Source organism: Dermacentor silvarum, chromosome 5 (genome assembly GCF_013339745.2).
Source record: "Dermacentor silvarum isolate Dsil-2018 chromosome 5, BIME_Dsil_1.4, whole genome shotgun sequence".
NCBI classification, from domain to species: Eukaryota; Metazoa; Arthropoda; class Arachnida; order Ixodida; family Ixodidae; genus Dermacentor; species Dermacentor silvarum.
The window spans coordinates 160,950,346-160,964,403 of NC_051158.1; the positions used below are offsets into that span (position 1 = coordinate 160,950,346).

At 44.5% G+C, this 14,058-nt stretch overlaps 1 protein-coding gene across 1 annotated transcript; it reads right to left on the reverse strand.

Annotated features, from left to right (window-relative positions):
- Positions 1-4,190: 4,190 nt before the first annotated feature.
- LOC119454521 (uncharacterized) lies at positions 4,191-14,014 on the reverse strand. Its single transcript, XM_037716427.2, has 5 exons — positions 13,810-14,014; positions 11,795-11,930; positions 10,394-10,612; positions 8,030-8,143; positions 4,191-6,316 (listed from the first exon to the last, which is right to left on the reverse strand). The coding sequence occupies exons 2-5, from the start codon at positions 11,806-11,808 to the stop codon at positions 6,073-6,075; spliced, it is 591 nt and encodes a 196-aa protein (XP_037572355.2). The 5' UTR covers positions 11,809-11,930; positions 13,810-14,014; the 3' UTR covers positions 4,191-6,072.
- Positions 14,015-14,058: the final 44 nt, after the last annotated feature.

The window sequence follows — 14,058 nt, forward strand, 5'->3', positions numbered from 1 at the left end:
AACTTATTGCACCGGGTCGGTTTTTTTATAGACAGAATAAATTGTTCTTCATAAGAACCGAGAATTGCTCATGGCTGTTGAAAACTTGTTCATGTACTAATCGTATTTTGAACACTTTAGATTGTTATTTCGTTTATTTCGTACACTTTTAGGTATGTTAATATGGACGGCGTTTCTGGTTTTAGAAGACGTTTGGAAATGCTTGGCGCAGTATTTAATTCATCTGTGTAGGTATCGGAATATGCCCGGCTTTTTGGAAATTTATAATTTTTTAGCGGCTTCAGCGGAAAATGTTTGTTATATATGAGTATAAAAGACAATAAAAAATCATTGTAGGCACTGTTTGTGTCAGTTTCTTTAGTGACATTTGGTAACCTTTTGCAGGAGAAGAGTTCAATGAACAAGTTTACATTTCCTTCTAAAAATTTTCTAAGTAATGTAGCCACGCATATTTGTGATCAGCGTTGAGAAGAAAAAAAAAACGGTATATCTGTAATTGGTTACTGAGGTCGCTCATTAGTGTACCCACTGTCATTTCATTAGGAGGAGATCTGGTCACACACACATCAATAGTTGTCTGGCTTGTGGGAGGTGTCTTGGTTGGCATTTCAATCATACTGCTGCAGTCATATCACTCGTACACTTGCCTGAAGTGGAAGAAGGAATTGTTGGGACAGACGTAAATGCTTAAATCACATACTAGAAATCTTTGTAGCTTTATATCGACCGTATATTCAAACAGATTTTCCGTAAATTCCATAAAGTGAGAAATTTATCCAGATAGTGGGTGATATACAGCATATATTACAATATTCAAACATTGTAGAGTGATACATTCATAGTTTGAGGTAACAATCATATAATCGGAGATTCGCAGTGTAGGACAAGTTCGTTCGTGTATAAATAGCGATGCCACCACCATGTCTTCCGGAAAATATACAGTCATACAATCATATTCTTGTGTAGGGGAGTGATCATTCTCTTGTGTGAACCATGCCTCGCGAGAACAAGCAACTTAAAACTGAATTTAAGATCTGATAAAAATAAACTGATATCACTGAATTTGTTTCTTAAGCTTCTGTCTTTGAAATGAAAAAAAGAAGGTAGACACTGATTTTTTAGCAATGACAAATAGTGATATAAGTTCCATTCACAAGCTGCCGTCATGTTTGGGAAAAGAAAACGAACTTACGCTCACTGAAGGTCGCGATGTATGGTCATGATGTGTGATTTATTTGTGAAATCCTTCATAGTACGAATTACAATCGCGTGGTTACCAGCTCGTTTCCACACGAGAACATTTCCATTTGCGTAACCGACAATTGCACGGCATGATTTCTGTGCACATTTTTTTACCTGCTTACAAAAAAAAACAAAAAACGTGTGACCAACGTGTAATAGTTTCACATCTGTAAATCTTCCCACCCGCTTTTCTTTCTCCTTGCTTATTAGCTGGCCAGGAATCGCGAATGTCATGTCGGCTGAAGCAAACAATGACAGCCCGAGTTTTTCCTGCTATTGCTGCATGGTGTTGTGTGCAATGTATAATTTTCATGCTCCGGTGTCATTTTTGTCTACAGGTGTGAGTTTAACGTTTTTTGCTATTTTATTGATTGCCATCACCAAAACTTCATTTTCAGTACCGCGAACACTCCGAATTACTATGTTTACCCACCGACTGTGAGTCTCCAAATTTTCCCTGTCTAGTTTTATTTGGGCTAGTTCTTTATGTGAACTAGACTGATCCGAATTGCCCAACTTGATTGCAAGTTCGGCTGTGGCCTCTTTGTGCATCCGTAGATGGATCTCAAAGTAGTCTAATTCAAGAGAGTAGGCTGTGCGAATTCAAGCATCTCTAGTTTTCTCAGTAAAATCCAAAGGGCCAGCACTTTAGACGGGACTATCCATACAAAAGCTGTGCTGGTACCTTTTTTTCTCTTTTTGAACACATGCAATACCCATGTACAGTACTCACGGATTGAAGTAGGACACTCGGAGCGCGTGGCCGCTGGTACATGCAGCGCCGCCTGTGGGTGCTCATGGAACCAAGGTGTTGCATTGTGGTATAGCGCGAGGGGGAGAGCATCTGCGATGCAGAATTGCTCCTTCCGGTCGCCAACGAGCCGACCTGTAGTTCACCACACTGCCAGCGTGGCGCTGCAAGGCTTGAGCGCCTGCGCATGCCGACCGAAATGGCTCGGCGGTGCGCACTGCGCACCGCCCATATTGCGGCGGCGACTGCTTGCGCGCCTGCGCGAGCGCACGACGCTCTCGTTACACGCGCTTTGGCGATGCGACACGCATGCTGTGCAAGTAAGACACAGGATTCAGCTACGAGATTGCGCCTTCGTGCGTTCGTATATATGACATGGTAACATCTGCATAAAAGAACGGAAAGTTTACTTTGTTTGAACACCGAACACCTGTGGAGCGGCCGACAAGAAAGTGTCTTGTTTATTTCAGCCTCGAAATGATAACTCCCGACATTGTTGGTCGTACTGACGTTAGCAGAAGTCGAGCCACAGGTAGTTATATATTGCAAACACAAGGCGTGCCTTGCTGGCACGTCACGCGACGCTGGCAGTGTGGGGAACTACAGGCCAGCTCGTTGGCGACCGGAAGGAGCAATTCTGCACCGTAGATGCTTTCCGCCTCGCGCTATACCACAATGCAACACCTTGGTTCCATGAGCTCCCACGGGCGGCGCTGCATGTACCAACGGCCACGCGCTCCGAGTGTCCTATTTCAATCCGTGAGTACTGTACAGCTTTGTCTACTCTGCTTGTAGTAACGATACACTAAAAGTCCATTATGCCAGAGGTATGTCCGTACATGTTAATCGTACATGTAGGGATAGTGCGATGAGTGGCATGTAGGGGGCTGCTTTTTGTCGAACCACATTGTCTCAAGGTTCTGATTTCTCTCTCACAGTGTCTGAACTGAATTTGTCTCACGACTCGTTTTCTTAAAAAGTAAGCGTTTGTGGCACCATTGGATGCATTATTCATAATGTCACTTTTGTATGTTATTGTGTTTTTGATAATGCGAAAGTGCTATATGCCCCATTACTCGAAAACCCGGCGTCGTGAGCGAGCGATGTTAAAAAATATGGCCGACGGCGCAAAGAGTAATATCGCGTCAACAATGCTCGCGTTCCCGTCACATTTCCCAGGGAGGTTACTGTTATTGCAGTAAACTAATGGCTTTCAAAAGAAATTTCGGTCTGGGTGGGAATCGAACCCGGGCCTAAGGGATGGGAGACGAGCTTCCCTGACGCTAGGGTGGCTCCACAGTTCTGACTAAAGGTGGGTGGGTCATTGCACAGGTCACGTCGCAACCATCTGGCTGACTAAAGGTGTGGTCTAGTGCGCGCGTCACTGGGCACTTGACGGCACAAATAATGGGGAGGAGGGACTATAAAGGTTTGGCATTCCCACACCTAAGCAGTCTTAAGTGTCTCTGCCCATTTTTCTTTTTAACGCGATAGCGTTAAGGGCCCCATGTCGCAGAAAATCCGGTGTTGGTGTCGGCGTCAGCGTCCTCGGCTGAGAAAATCATCCCCAACCACGCAGGCCTTCATAATATATTTAGGTACATGCATATGCCACACCTTATATGACATGCTATATACGCAGGTTATATTGCCACACCATTGCATCATTCATATTGCTCATACCTTGTCTTGCATTCTTGGCAAAGCTATTCCTCAGAATTTTGAGAATGACAATCCACAAACATTGAAATGTTATGAAACAAAACACCCACAGCCCATGCCGTTTATGTTAAATCTTCTCAGACTGAAATAATAAAAGTACGAAACAAAAACGGAAACCTGAAAATTATGTAATTTTTTGGCGCGGGTGTGCACTATTTCGCAAAGCGATTCGCTTCTTTTATTGCGATAGCAATTATATGGACACTCCAAGAGGGTTTCTGCCGTCGGCGTCGTCGTCGCCTTCGCCGTGAAGTTCCGTATAGAGTCCAAGGGCGATAAAATTGTCGCCGCGCGCTGTCTGCTCTATGTGCGCGTGAAAGGACGCGAGGGACGTGCGCTTTCACAGGGAGCGAACGCACGGCGGAGAGCAAATGCGACTTCTTGCGTCGCGCGAAAGGCCATTGGGGGAGGAGAGGAAGGAAGGGAGGGTAGGTGACGTTTAGCTGCGGCACCAAATGCGTATTTATATAAAAAAGTTGCGAGGCGAGAAGGTGGCAAAGGCTTCCGACGCTGCTCGACGTGTGCCCCGTCCTGATCTCGTCGAAAACCTCCGAGCCGCCACCAGATCGAGGCACCGGCAACAGTCACCAACGCCGCGCGCTATCGGTGCTAACACGGGAAAAACGCCGGCGGCCTCGACAACAGTTCTGCGCGTTGCTGGTGCTGCTACATGTTCAAGTTTACAGCTGATAAAACTACTATCCTTATTCCGTATAGCTCTCCACTAATTTCTTCTCTCAATTGATGTTTCGCCTTTCTGGTGAAACTGCGACATTTTTTATTACACGTCATATCAGAGCAGTAGCCAGCCCTCTTATGGAGCGCCAAGTTCTTGTAAACAGTTGAAAATAAACAAAACAGGCACCTTCTTGCGACAAAGTGACAACGTATTTAATTTCATTTTGATAGGCAACAAGTTTCGCAAATTGGCACCATGTGAACTGCCTTCAATTAGAAGGCTGTTTTCGGGAGTCCATGACTCGCTTCAATGTAAAGTGGCAAACACTAAGCTAGGCCAAAGCACTGATTGCAGCAACGGAGCAGTTATTAACTAGAGCGCGCAGATGTGTTTAATGCAATGGCTCAGTTCACACACATTCAAAGTACATGAGTCGCGGTGTTATCTCAGCCGTCCTAGTTAATCACATTAACAGGAATAAACCTCGCATCACACAAGCTGAGAAACGCTTACTATCCCTGTGCGTGACATTGAGATCATCGACGAATATGATGGTTTGCCATAATCAACGCCGTAGAAGCAGTATTACGTGCAGCCACTCTGTGCTTCACTAGCAAAGTTGCCGAACGCTGACCAGCTGCAGTGAACATTTTTATGTTCACTGCAGCTCGCCCAGTTTGGTATGCCGTGATAAATGCGATGGCATACGGTTAAATTACGAGTGTAAGAAATTGTCAAAAATTTATATTGAAATACTCTGTCGCAGGTTTGTCCAACGGGAATAATGCGGCATGTCCATTCATTGAGTTTTCACGCTCGGCGCGCACACGAGCGCAAATGAAAGATTGCACATGATGACTCATCGTCAGGGTCACAAGCGACGATTGGAAATCTGTGCAGTGTATTGCACTATCACCTAGGCCAAGAACAAGAGCTTGATGTCAAGATGTTCTTCTGGCCATTGATGCCGCGTCTCGAAGCTGATGACGGCCACAATCGCTGCACTGAGTCCTCGACACGGTGAACAGAACCAGGTACACAGCCACTCGTACTCGTCTGGCTGGTTTGTGTGAGGATGGAAGTCTGCTGTAAGCAGAAAACCAGGCACAGAGAAGTTTATAGATTGCAGATACACAAGTGAGCCGAGCCCATTTCATTCCACCACTGCCGCAATGAGTAGAATAAAAATAGTCCTTTACTCTGACGAAAACTCCTCTATACGAAAAACTGAAAGTTCAGCAAGTTCGTAGGGATTTGTAGTCAGCGTTTGGCGTTGTGCTTTTCGTTCTACACGTGTCCGTTGTTGCACGCCTGCTTTCCAGTACCACGATTCCTTTCTATGCTTTCTTTGTCCTCAAGACAAATCGACTCCCCGAAAACTGCAATGCGATGAAGCGCCATCCTTTCCTTAAGAAGCAGCACAGGATGGCGGTCTCGTAAAATGAAGAAAGCACGTGACGATGTCGGCCTAGCGGTGCAAGCTAGTCTTCTTTCACTCCAGCACCAGTCGGAACACTTTTTCACTTCACCGGACAGCCTCACAACAGACGCGCAGTTACCACAAGTAAGCATTGCACCATGGCGTCCTCTTGGCGAACACAACGTGTCCTGCTGCGACCTAGCGTGGCAGCTAATGCGCTACACTTATGTGCAAGTTAGGAACTTTCCTCCGGCTACGTCACGTCGCAGCGGCAGCAGCAGACGCAGGTTGGGAGACGCTCCAAGTGGGTGCCAAGAATCGGATGACAGGCTTTTGCGCGGATTGCAGCCATCCAGCCAACGCCCTACGATCGACCAGGCTTAGGTGACCGGGATCAGGTCTCAGCGGGTTCTCGTTGTGGCCCACGTCGAGACCGTCCAGGCACTGAGGCGGGGACGCGTACTCCCAGAAGCGGGAACGCGATGGCTCGTTGCGATGGCGCCTGCGCAAATATAATGCCGTTGCAATTGTCAGTGGTTTGCATTGTACTAAAAAGGAAAATGAGGTAGCCTTCCAGCCCCAGTTTTTTGTTCATACTAAATAAATGCTTTCTGAGGTATTGCGTGCCAAAGCCACGATCAGATTATTAGACACGCCGTAGTAAGTCTGCTGATTAAACTCCCCCGCCTCATAACCACATCGCAGTTTTATAACTTGGATGAATATTGGCAGATGAGTGGTGACTTAGAGTGGATGAATTGAATAATGGCAGCAGAAAAGGTTTTGTCTATACCAACCATTCTCGTTACAAAACGCGGCCTTTCAGAAGCATATCATAAACTAGCAATATTGAGCGTTGTAGCACATCGAGTTCATGACACGGGCTTACTTTTATTATATCATTTTTTTATCACAATTTACAACGACTTCTAGTCGCTTGCGTGATGCCATTACGCAATCATCTGCGAATTTCGCTTCCACATTCACAGAAGCCTATGAAGCTCTTTCTTTGTTTGCTATGCGTTACTGATGATATCAGGAAACCAGTTAAAAAAAATTGAATTCGCCAGGACCGTAGATGAGCCGGATCTACAGAGTGAGCTGTTTTGCGAATGTGGGCGCCGATTCCAAATAACCCTTGTATGCGACTGCGCAGTTTCCAAGTTGGCTACACGTGACATGTTTTCATTTTTAACAATAGAAGACGGAAAGCTTCATCACAGTAGGAACTTAGACTATTTGATCGAGACTTGAATCGTTCTTGCATTTACTCTTGCATTTTTATTTTTATAACGAGTGTATAAAATTTTCTACTCTCGTACTAAGCATCTAGCCCTGCCATATCAGGACGACTGACATCCGTTTTCATTTCTGTCTTTCCTTGAGCGATCACACTTAAAATAATTTGAACGACAACTGACAACCAGCCCACGAGTACTGAACAAAGAGCTGAATTTAGAAGCCAATATATTTAACAGTTGTCCTGGCTTCATGAGAAAACGGCGCAATCTTCGCCTAAAATACAGCCGTAGCACACGCCATTATATGTTGCTCAGTATAGTGTTTTTGTGGTTACCCAATGGAAACACTAGCGGTGGCCGCTAAAATAAGCGCAAGTAAGGCAGATTCCTTACTGTGCGTTTACCCGTACTTGAAAATAATGCTGACACAAGTGCACCGACAATAATGTCTCTTCTGCAGGAGGCACAGGTACAGGAAGTATTATTGCGAGACTATCATAATAAGTTGCCAGTGGCGTGAGCTAACTGATATACCCTCGTGAAATATCTGAAATGTAATTTATGTGGCGATAAGGGGTTTCACCTGAACCAGCCGTCTCGTATATAGCTTATTTAATAGAAAAGTTGCTTGGTAGTGCCACATGCGCTTTCTTTTCGTTTGTGAGCTCTCTAGCCTAATAAGCTTTGAGATACCTTAAGGTATAAAAGCACCTAGATGAGGTGACATTCATAGGGAGAAAATATACCGAGAAAGTCCAATGTTTACAGTGCGACAGTATTCCGTCTCAATATGTTTTTGGAAAGGCAGACGTCATAAGAATTGTGCAAAACAAAATTTCTCGATATTGCTACACTTCCTTCAGTTACCACGCTAGCAGTTTAGAGAACATGTAACAGATGTCTAGTGCGAAGTATGTGCGTCTCTGCACAACGCGGTTATATGTATTGCATAGGAAGAAAAAGCAGCTACTCACTTGCATATCTTAGGCTCAGGAACTCCGAACACGTTCAGGGACTGGCAACCTATTGTCTCGGTGAGTTTGACGGCATGCCACAGGGTTGACGGCTCTGCTCCGGAAAGTTGGTACCTGAAAACAGCAAAATCTATTTCACTCTGGGTTACGCAGTGGAAAGACCTACACATTTACTGTCAGTTCACTCGCAGATTGTTGCTTTGCCAGCGTGTATTTGCGGCATGTTTAGGAAGTGTTATACTTGGCCAAAACATTTGGCACATGCTCTGTGTGCTTGTCTACTGAGGTAGTCTGGCAACAAAGGGAAAGAAGTGACCCTGCACAGGCAGAACACGACTTACATTTACAGAAAATCCAACGAACTATTTTATTCTATGTCATCAAAGCAGCTCGCCTGATTATTCTAAAACAATCGTTTGACCTGATGTGCTTGATTATGTAGCATGCAGAGCTATTCCTGCTTCTATAGTAAATAGTAAGAGCTGAGACATGTATTTAGGGCCATCAGGAAAGGAACCAGGACATAAGTCACGGAAAAAGTAATGTGTCTGGACGCATGCATACCGCAATAGCTACGTGAAAAAAAAAGAAAAAAAATGTCGGTCATTTCCAGAATAACATAAATCTTAATGAAGGTGGAATAATAAAAAACGACCTCTTCCAGTCCACATAATTAATGGATTGAATTTCTTGTTCTTTTATCGTGCCACATAAGATTAAGAGGTGCTCAATGACTACAGACTACTGTGACCCGTAAATATGCTTCCAGCTTGCAGATGGAACATTTCAACGTGCAGAAAACAACCTAAATATTCTGCCACCCCTTGCCCTGAATGTTATTTTTGTTACATTTACTAGCAAATGATACAGATATATTGTGTTACTAGCAAAAGATACAGAAATATCGTGTTGGTCTAGAGTAGGACTGCTCGCAATTGGAGCAACTCCTTCTGTGTACAAGAATTGTTAAGTGCACCTAACTAAGAGAGAGAATACTTTTTATTCAAATGCACAGAGAGAGAGAAACGAGAAGGGAAAGCTAGGGAGGTTAACCAAGGACGTGCCCGGTTGGTTACCCTACACTTGGGGAGGGGGAAAGAATAGATAAGGAGCGAGAATAAAAAATCATAAAAAGTCAGTCATTCACACAGTCAGTCGCAGAATTCTGCTGGCATATATGTGGGCGCCTACACGCTAATCAGACTCTGCATTAAGAAGAGGATCGGGGACATAAACGCCATAGGAGTAGGCAGGCAGGAAAAGAAGCAAGAAACCAAGGGATCCTAGCATGTATGGGTGAAACTAAGGCGATGCTGCCGGACTGACGCAGCCCAACACCTAAGCAAGCTAGCGCAAACTATGACATTGGAGAAGTGGCATACAACTGAATTCGCCCAACATTGGTTGCATTCTCTCGACCCATCTATGCAGCTGCGGCTGTTGCCTGGATTTCCGCGAAATGAGGAAACAATGCTGTGCCGCTTACGCTTGGGTGTTGCTTTCACCAATGCTTACACGTGTTTGATTGGAATGGCTGATAGCGCCGAGTGTAATGCCTGCGGTGTCGATGAGACTATAGAACACCTACTATGCTACTGTCAATCTTTTCAAAACGAAAGACATGACCTCTGCAACGTTCTCAATAGGCTAGATAGCAGACCGTTCACTTTGAGCTAGATCTTGGGACCATGGCCTCGAATATCACAGCTGCAAAAGGCCACAAAAGCGCTGCTGCGATTTTTAAAAACTACAGGACTGAGTGACCGTCTGTGACCCGGACTGATTGATAATCAGTGATTGAACAGAGATCTGTTGCTACGTCGGCGATATCAAGAGTGGACTTTCTATTCTTCTCTTAATCTCTCTCTCCCCTTTTTCCTTCCCCCAGTGTAGGGTAGCCAACCGGGCTCAGTCCTGGTTAACCTCCCTGCCTTTCATTAAATCATTCTCTCTCTCAAGGCGATGCTGCTGATGTAACCAGGGCCGCTATCTTGTGCGCGTTCGAAAAGCGGACATCCGGTTTCGTCTCACGCGATTGGCCCAGGCCGCGCCAATATCGTGGCCTAGGCCAATCTAGGCCAATCGCGTGAGGCGAAATAGAACGTCAGATTTTCGAACGCGTACACGATAGCGGCCCAGGCTAGTGCTTGGGAATTATCAGTGTTCGGTATTAAGCCAATGTCTTCAAGGAATAGGAAAATAAGTTTTAAAACTCGACGTTGTTTCGAAGGAAAAAGGCACAAGACCTAGTACTCTTCCTATATGTATAGCGGTTCTTGGGAAGCGCAGCCGATTTTAACGAAATAACACATTTTGTTGGCATGTGCAGGTCACAGAGACGAAAGCACAGCATTTAAATCTCACCCTAGTGTGCTTGCGTGCTCGGCGAGGCTCTTCGCGGCCGCATGCTCTGCGCTTCGGCGAAGGCTAAGCAATCGCGGTCCACCGCTGCTCTCCAGGCGTGTTCGCAGCGATGCAGGAGTGGCCTTCTTGGGCGTGCCGAACACCACTAGGTGATCCGATGCCAGCGGGCTGTTGGATAGGCGCTTCTCTCGCTGCGGTCCCTTGAGTAGTTCGAGGAGCCTGCAGCAGTACGCCAAAGTTTTCTCGAAATGTCCCTGTAACATCTGCAGCCTTGGATGCATATGTAACGTACACTGACCGAACATTGCGTAAGGCAGACGCCTCTCGAGTTTATAGCATTAGACAAAACTCGTAAGCTCAGTATGTTGATTATTGTCATTGTGGTAAAAAGGAAGTTTTATTTGGCTTAATAAATTGTTTTTTCCAGAAATACTGTGCCGCCTTCTGACTACCAGTAAAGGTCGCAAAGGGTGACAGGTCGAAAAGCGTGCGCAATCTAGGCCTCCTCGCCAGCCCGATATGTTGCATCGCTTTGTTGGAATATCACAGAATTCCATTGCGTGTCAACGTTTAAGCGGTAAAAAACAGCCTATAGAAGCCAACATTACAAGGCTGATTGTCGATAAAATGGCGAACCGTTTAATTAAGCAACGACGCAAACGATGCAGGACACGAAATGATAAAATGGCAATGAATGCCGCACCGATAATGCTTTGCTTATCAATCTTATTATTCAGCACTTTGGCACTGAGCATTAAGAAGATTGTCTGAAGTAGTAGTAGCAGAATAAATGGTAGTAGTAATATTATAATTATTATCATTATTATATTTATTGTTTCACCCACTTCATGACGCTGACAACAACCCCATCAAGCTTTCAGAACGAGAGCTTGACAGTGCCACGCGCTCCCATTCCTCCCTATTAAAAAACCCCCGTATACCAGGACATAACTCCTATATCCAATAACATCATATGACATATAGGAAAAACAGGTTTTTGTATGGGATCCTATATGTTTCATATCGTATTATTGGATATGGGAGTTATGGGGCATATGGATGTTTCAATAGGGCTTGTAGGCAGCGCGCCAGGAGCAGAGCAATAAGTATTTCTACAATGTAATCCGCAGAAGAACACAGTAATTAAAAGCAGTTACAAAAGCAAGAGACATAGCACTCGGCAACAAAAGCAATACAACATGAACAGAAAGCACATAATACGCGATTGTAGAATAAATTATTTCAGAGTACTACAAAAGAGAGTTTCAAAACGATTATGTAAAGGTTACTTCTTTCCAATAAGGCAAAGAATAGGGCTCAGCGACGAATTTAGTCATTTTCCTGTAGCAAAGCACCCTGCAGTGACGTGATCGCGTGTGTTGAGCAGAAGCACGAACTCACGTGTCAGCGTGCATCAGTCGGAAGGTAGCCTTGCTTCCCACGTCCTGGTCGTAGCCTCGGCCGGGTGATCGGCCCAGGCGGATGACGCACTCTGAGGCGTCGACCGAGTTGCCCAGACCGGAGCCAAGAAGGTGACCTGCATTCACGCACCCAGAAGCGATTTACAAAGTGAATTATCCGAGAACACAAGATTACGTGGATGTGCATGGGAAGTAAAAGCGACAGGCATACATCTCTTAGTACAATCACAATTCGAACACTGTTTGATGCGGCAGTCCGCGTGTCTCGTTGGTGTTGATGCTTATTGTTGCGCAAAATGTCAATGTCTTCATTCGTTTTTAAATTCCGTCTTGTACACCATAAAAAATCGCGTCGACTAGCTGCACTAAAAATAGGTAGCTAGAGTATTCTTTCGAAACGTAACATAATATAGCTTAAAAAACAGATCTGTCAATAAAGAATACTTTAACTTATTGGTTGGATACCTGTTTAGTATGAGAACTTCTATGAGAAAAAGAAAATTATAAACAATACGTGCGAAAAGAAACTGTCACTTCGAAAGCTCAAATTAATCAAACAGACACAACTTTAAAGCTACAAACGCCTTGCAAATAGTTTTACAATGTACTGCGATTACAAAGAAAGTTGCTGTCATTTGAAGTATTATGAGGACCGCGACGCTTCTGTGTGAATGCTGACCATAAAAAAAAATCAAAAAGTCTCTACTCCGCTGAGCTTCTCGATTTTTTTGCAATTGCAAATCACAATTCCCAATTCGGAATGAATTTATTTCACATTTGTATCACGAACATTGATAAGAGGTAAAATCGGAAGATATGCGTTTGAGACTGCCACGTCATACGTGCACGCTTCATGACGCCTAAAACAGTTCTCTCTGTTATCGGTAACTATTCAAAACAACGCAATCAGATATCACGTGGTTGCGGTGGTTTCAGTACAATACTTCGCATCACTGGGCTTCTTGCTGCTCTGATGTGATAGGAGGATAATGGAATCTGAAAAAACCCTGTTATATTGGCTATATACAGCATGAGACTGTGTCAATCAGCTCAGAGCCTGTGTAAGTACGCCAATTTGTGATATGGCAGAAATGCCAGCTGGTGATCGACTGATCATCGCGTATCTCTGAGAATTGGCGAAACATTGTCAAGTTTGCTCAGACAGGATTACTAGCTATAGGATAACTTCTGGATGACTACCCAGTGTAAGAATGAATGTTATATTCTTAAAGAAAGACCAGAGTCGGCTTATTCATTTTAAAAACCGTGGACTTTGTTAAGTCACGTAACCTTTGTAAAACAATACGTGCAAACTTCAGAAAAATGAAACGCGCTCTCAAGAACAGGCATATTTCCTTTAAAAGAACTTCGCCATGCCCTTGTGTCTTAGTCTGGTAAAGCAGGAGTCACAGTAAAATGTATTACAGTGGTGCTCACATTCGTGGCAACACATATCGTCATCACCTACACCAGCATTTCCTTCTTCTGGAAGGCCCCTTGCGGCAATATGCACAAAAAGTATAGATTGTTCTTTACACAAGCAAAAATCGTTTTTAGTGCGCAAAACGTACGAAAAAAGGAAGAAGGCGACAGGACCAAGCTCCTTCTTGCTCCCTGAAAGCTACGTTTTGCGCACTAAAAAAGGTTTTTTTTTCTTTGTCTAAAGAATGTAACACCAGCTAGCCTAAGCAGCGATCCCTCTTGAAGTATAGGTTGAAGAAGAACAGCACATGATATTGAAATCTTTGGCCGTGAAAGTGATAGAATACAAGCATGTGATTGAAGGAGAACAAAAAATATAAGAAATAGAAGCATAAACGCTAAGAAGATGGGCCTAGCAAAGAAATTTGTTCTTTAATGTGACATGCCTAAAATGTAGGATCAATTATTCTTTTAGTGTGCAAATTCGAAGTTCGAGAATTCCAGGGAACTGCGCTCTTGATACGTAGTTGTGATTACTAAGGAAGTGCGTGAAAAGACACACTACATACGCACCGGAGTAACCGACCAGAGCGCAGGTGCCGCAGCTAAAGTTGAGCCGAGCGTCCTCATTACCGTGTCCCAGGAAGTGCGAGGCTCCGGCTTGGGAGGAAGTAGCACCTGCGGTTGGGAGAAGAAGACACGATGAAGACCGCGTGTTCAGAGAATGTGTCCTCCACGTGTCTGAATCTGTCTTGCGGCTTTGATCGGCGCCCGTCGATTATGAGAATGAGCCTCTACACTGTAGCATGAAAACTATCACCT

What these genes read in the sequence shown, in the direction of transcription:
- LOC119454521 (XM_037716427.2), bottom strand. An exon ending in GAGCACGCAAGCACACTAGG is followed by an intron (nt 8,144 to 10,393) that starts GTGAGATTTAAA and finishes TGCTGTTTTCAG; the next exon opens with GTACCAACTTTCCGGAGCAG. An exon ending in CCTGAGCCTAAGATATGCAA is followed by an intron (nt 6,317 to 8,029) that starts GTGAGTAGCTGC and finishes ATATTTGCGCAG; the next exon opens with GCGCCATCGCAACGAGCCAT.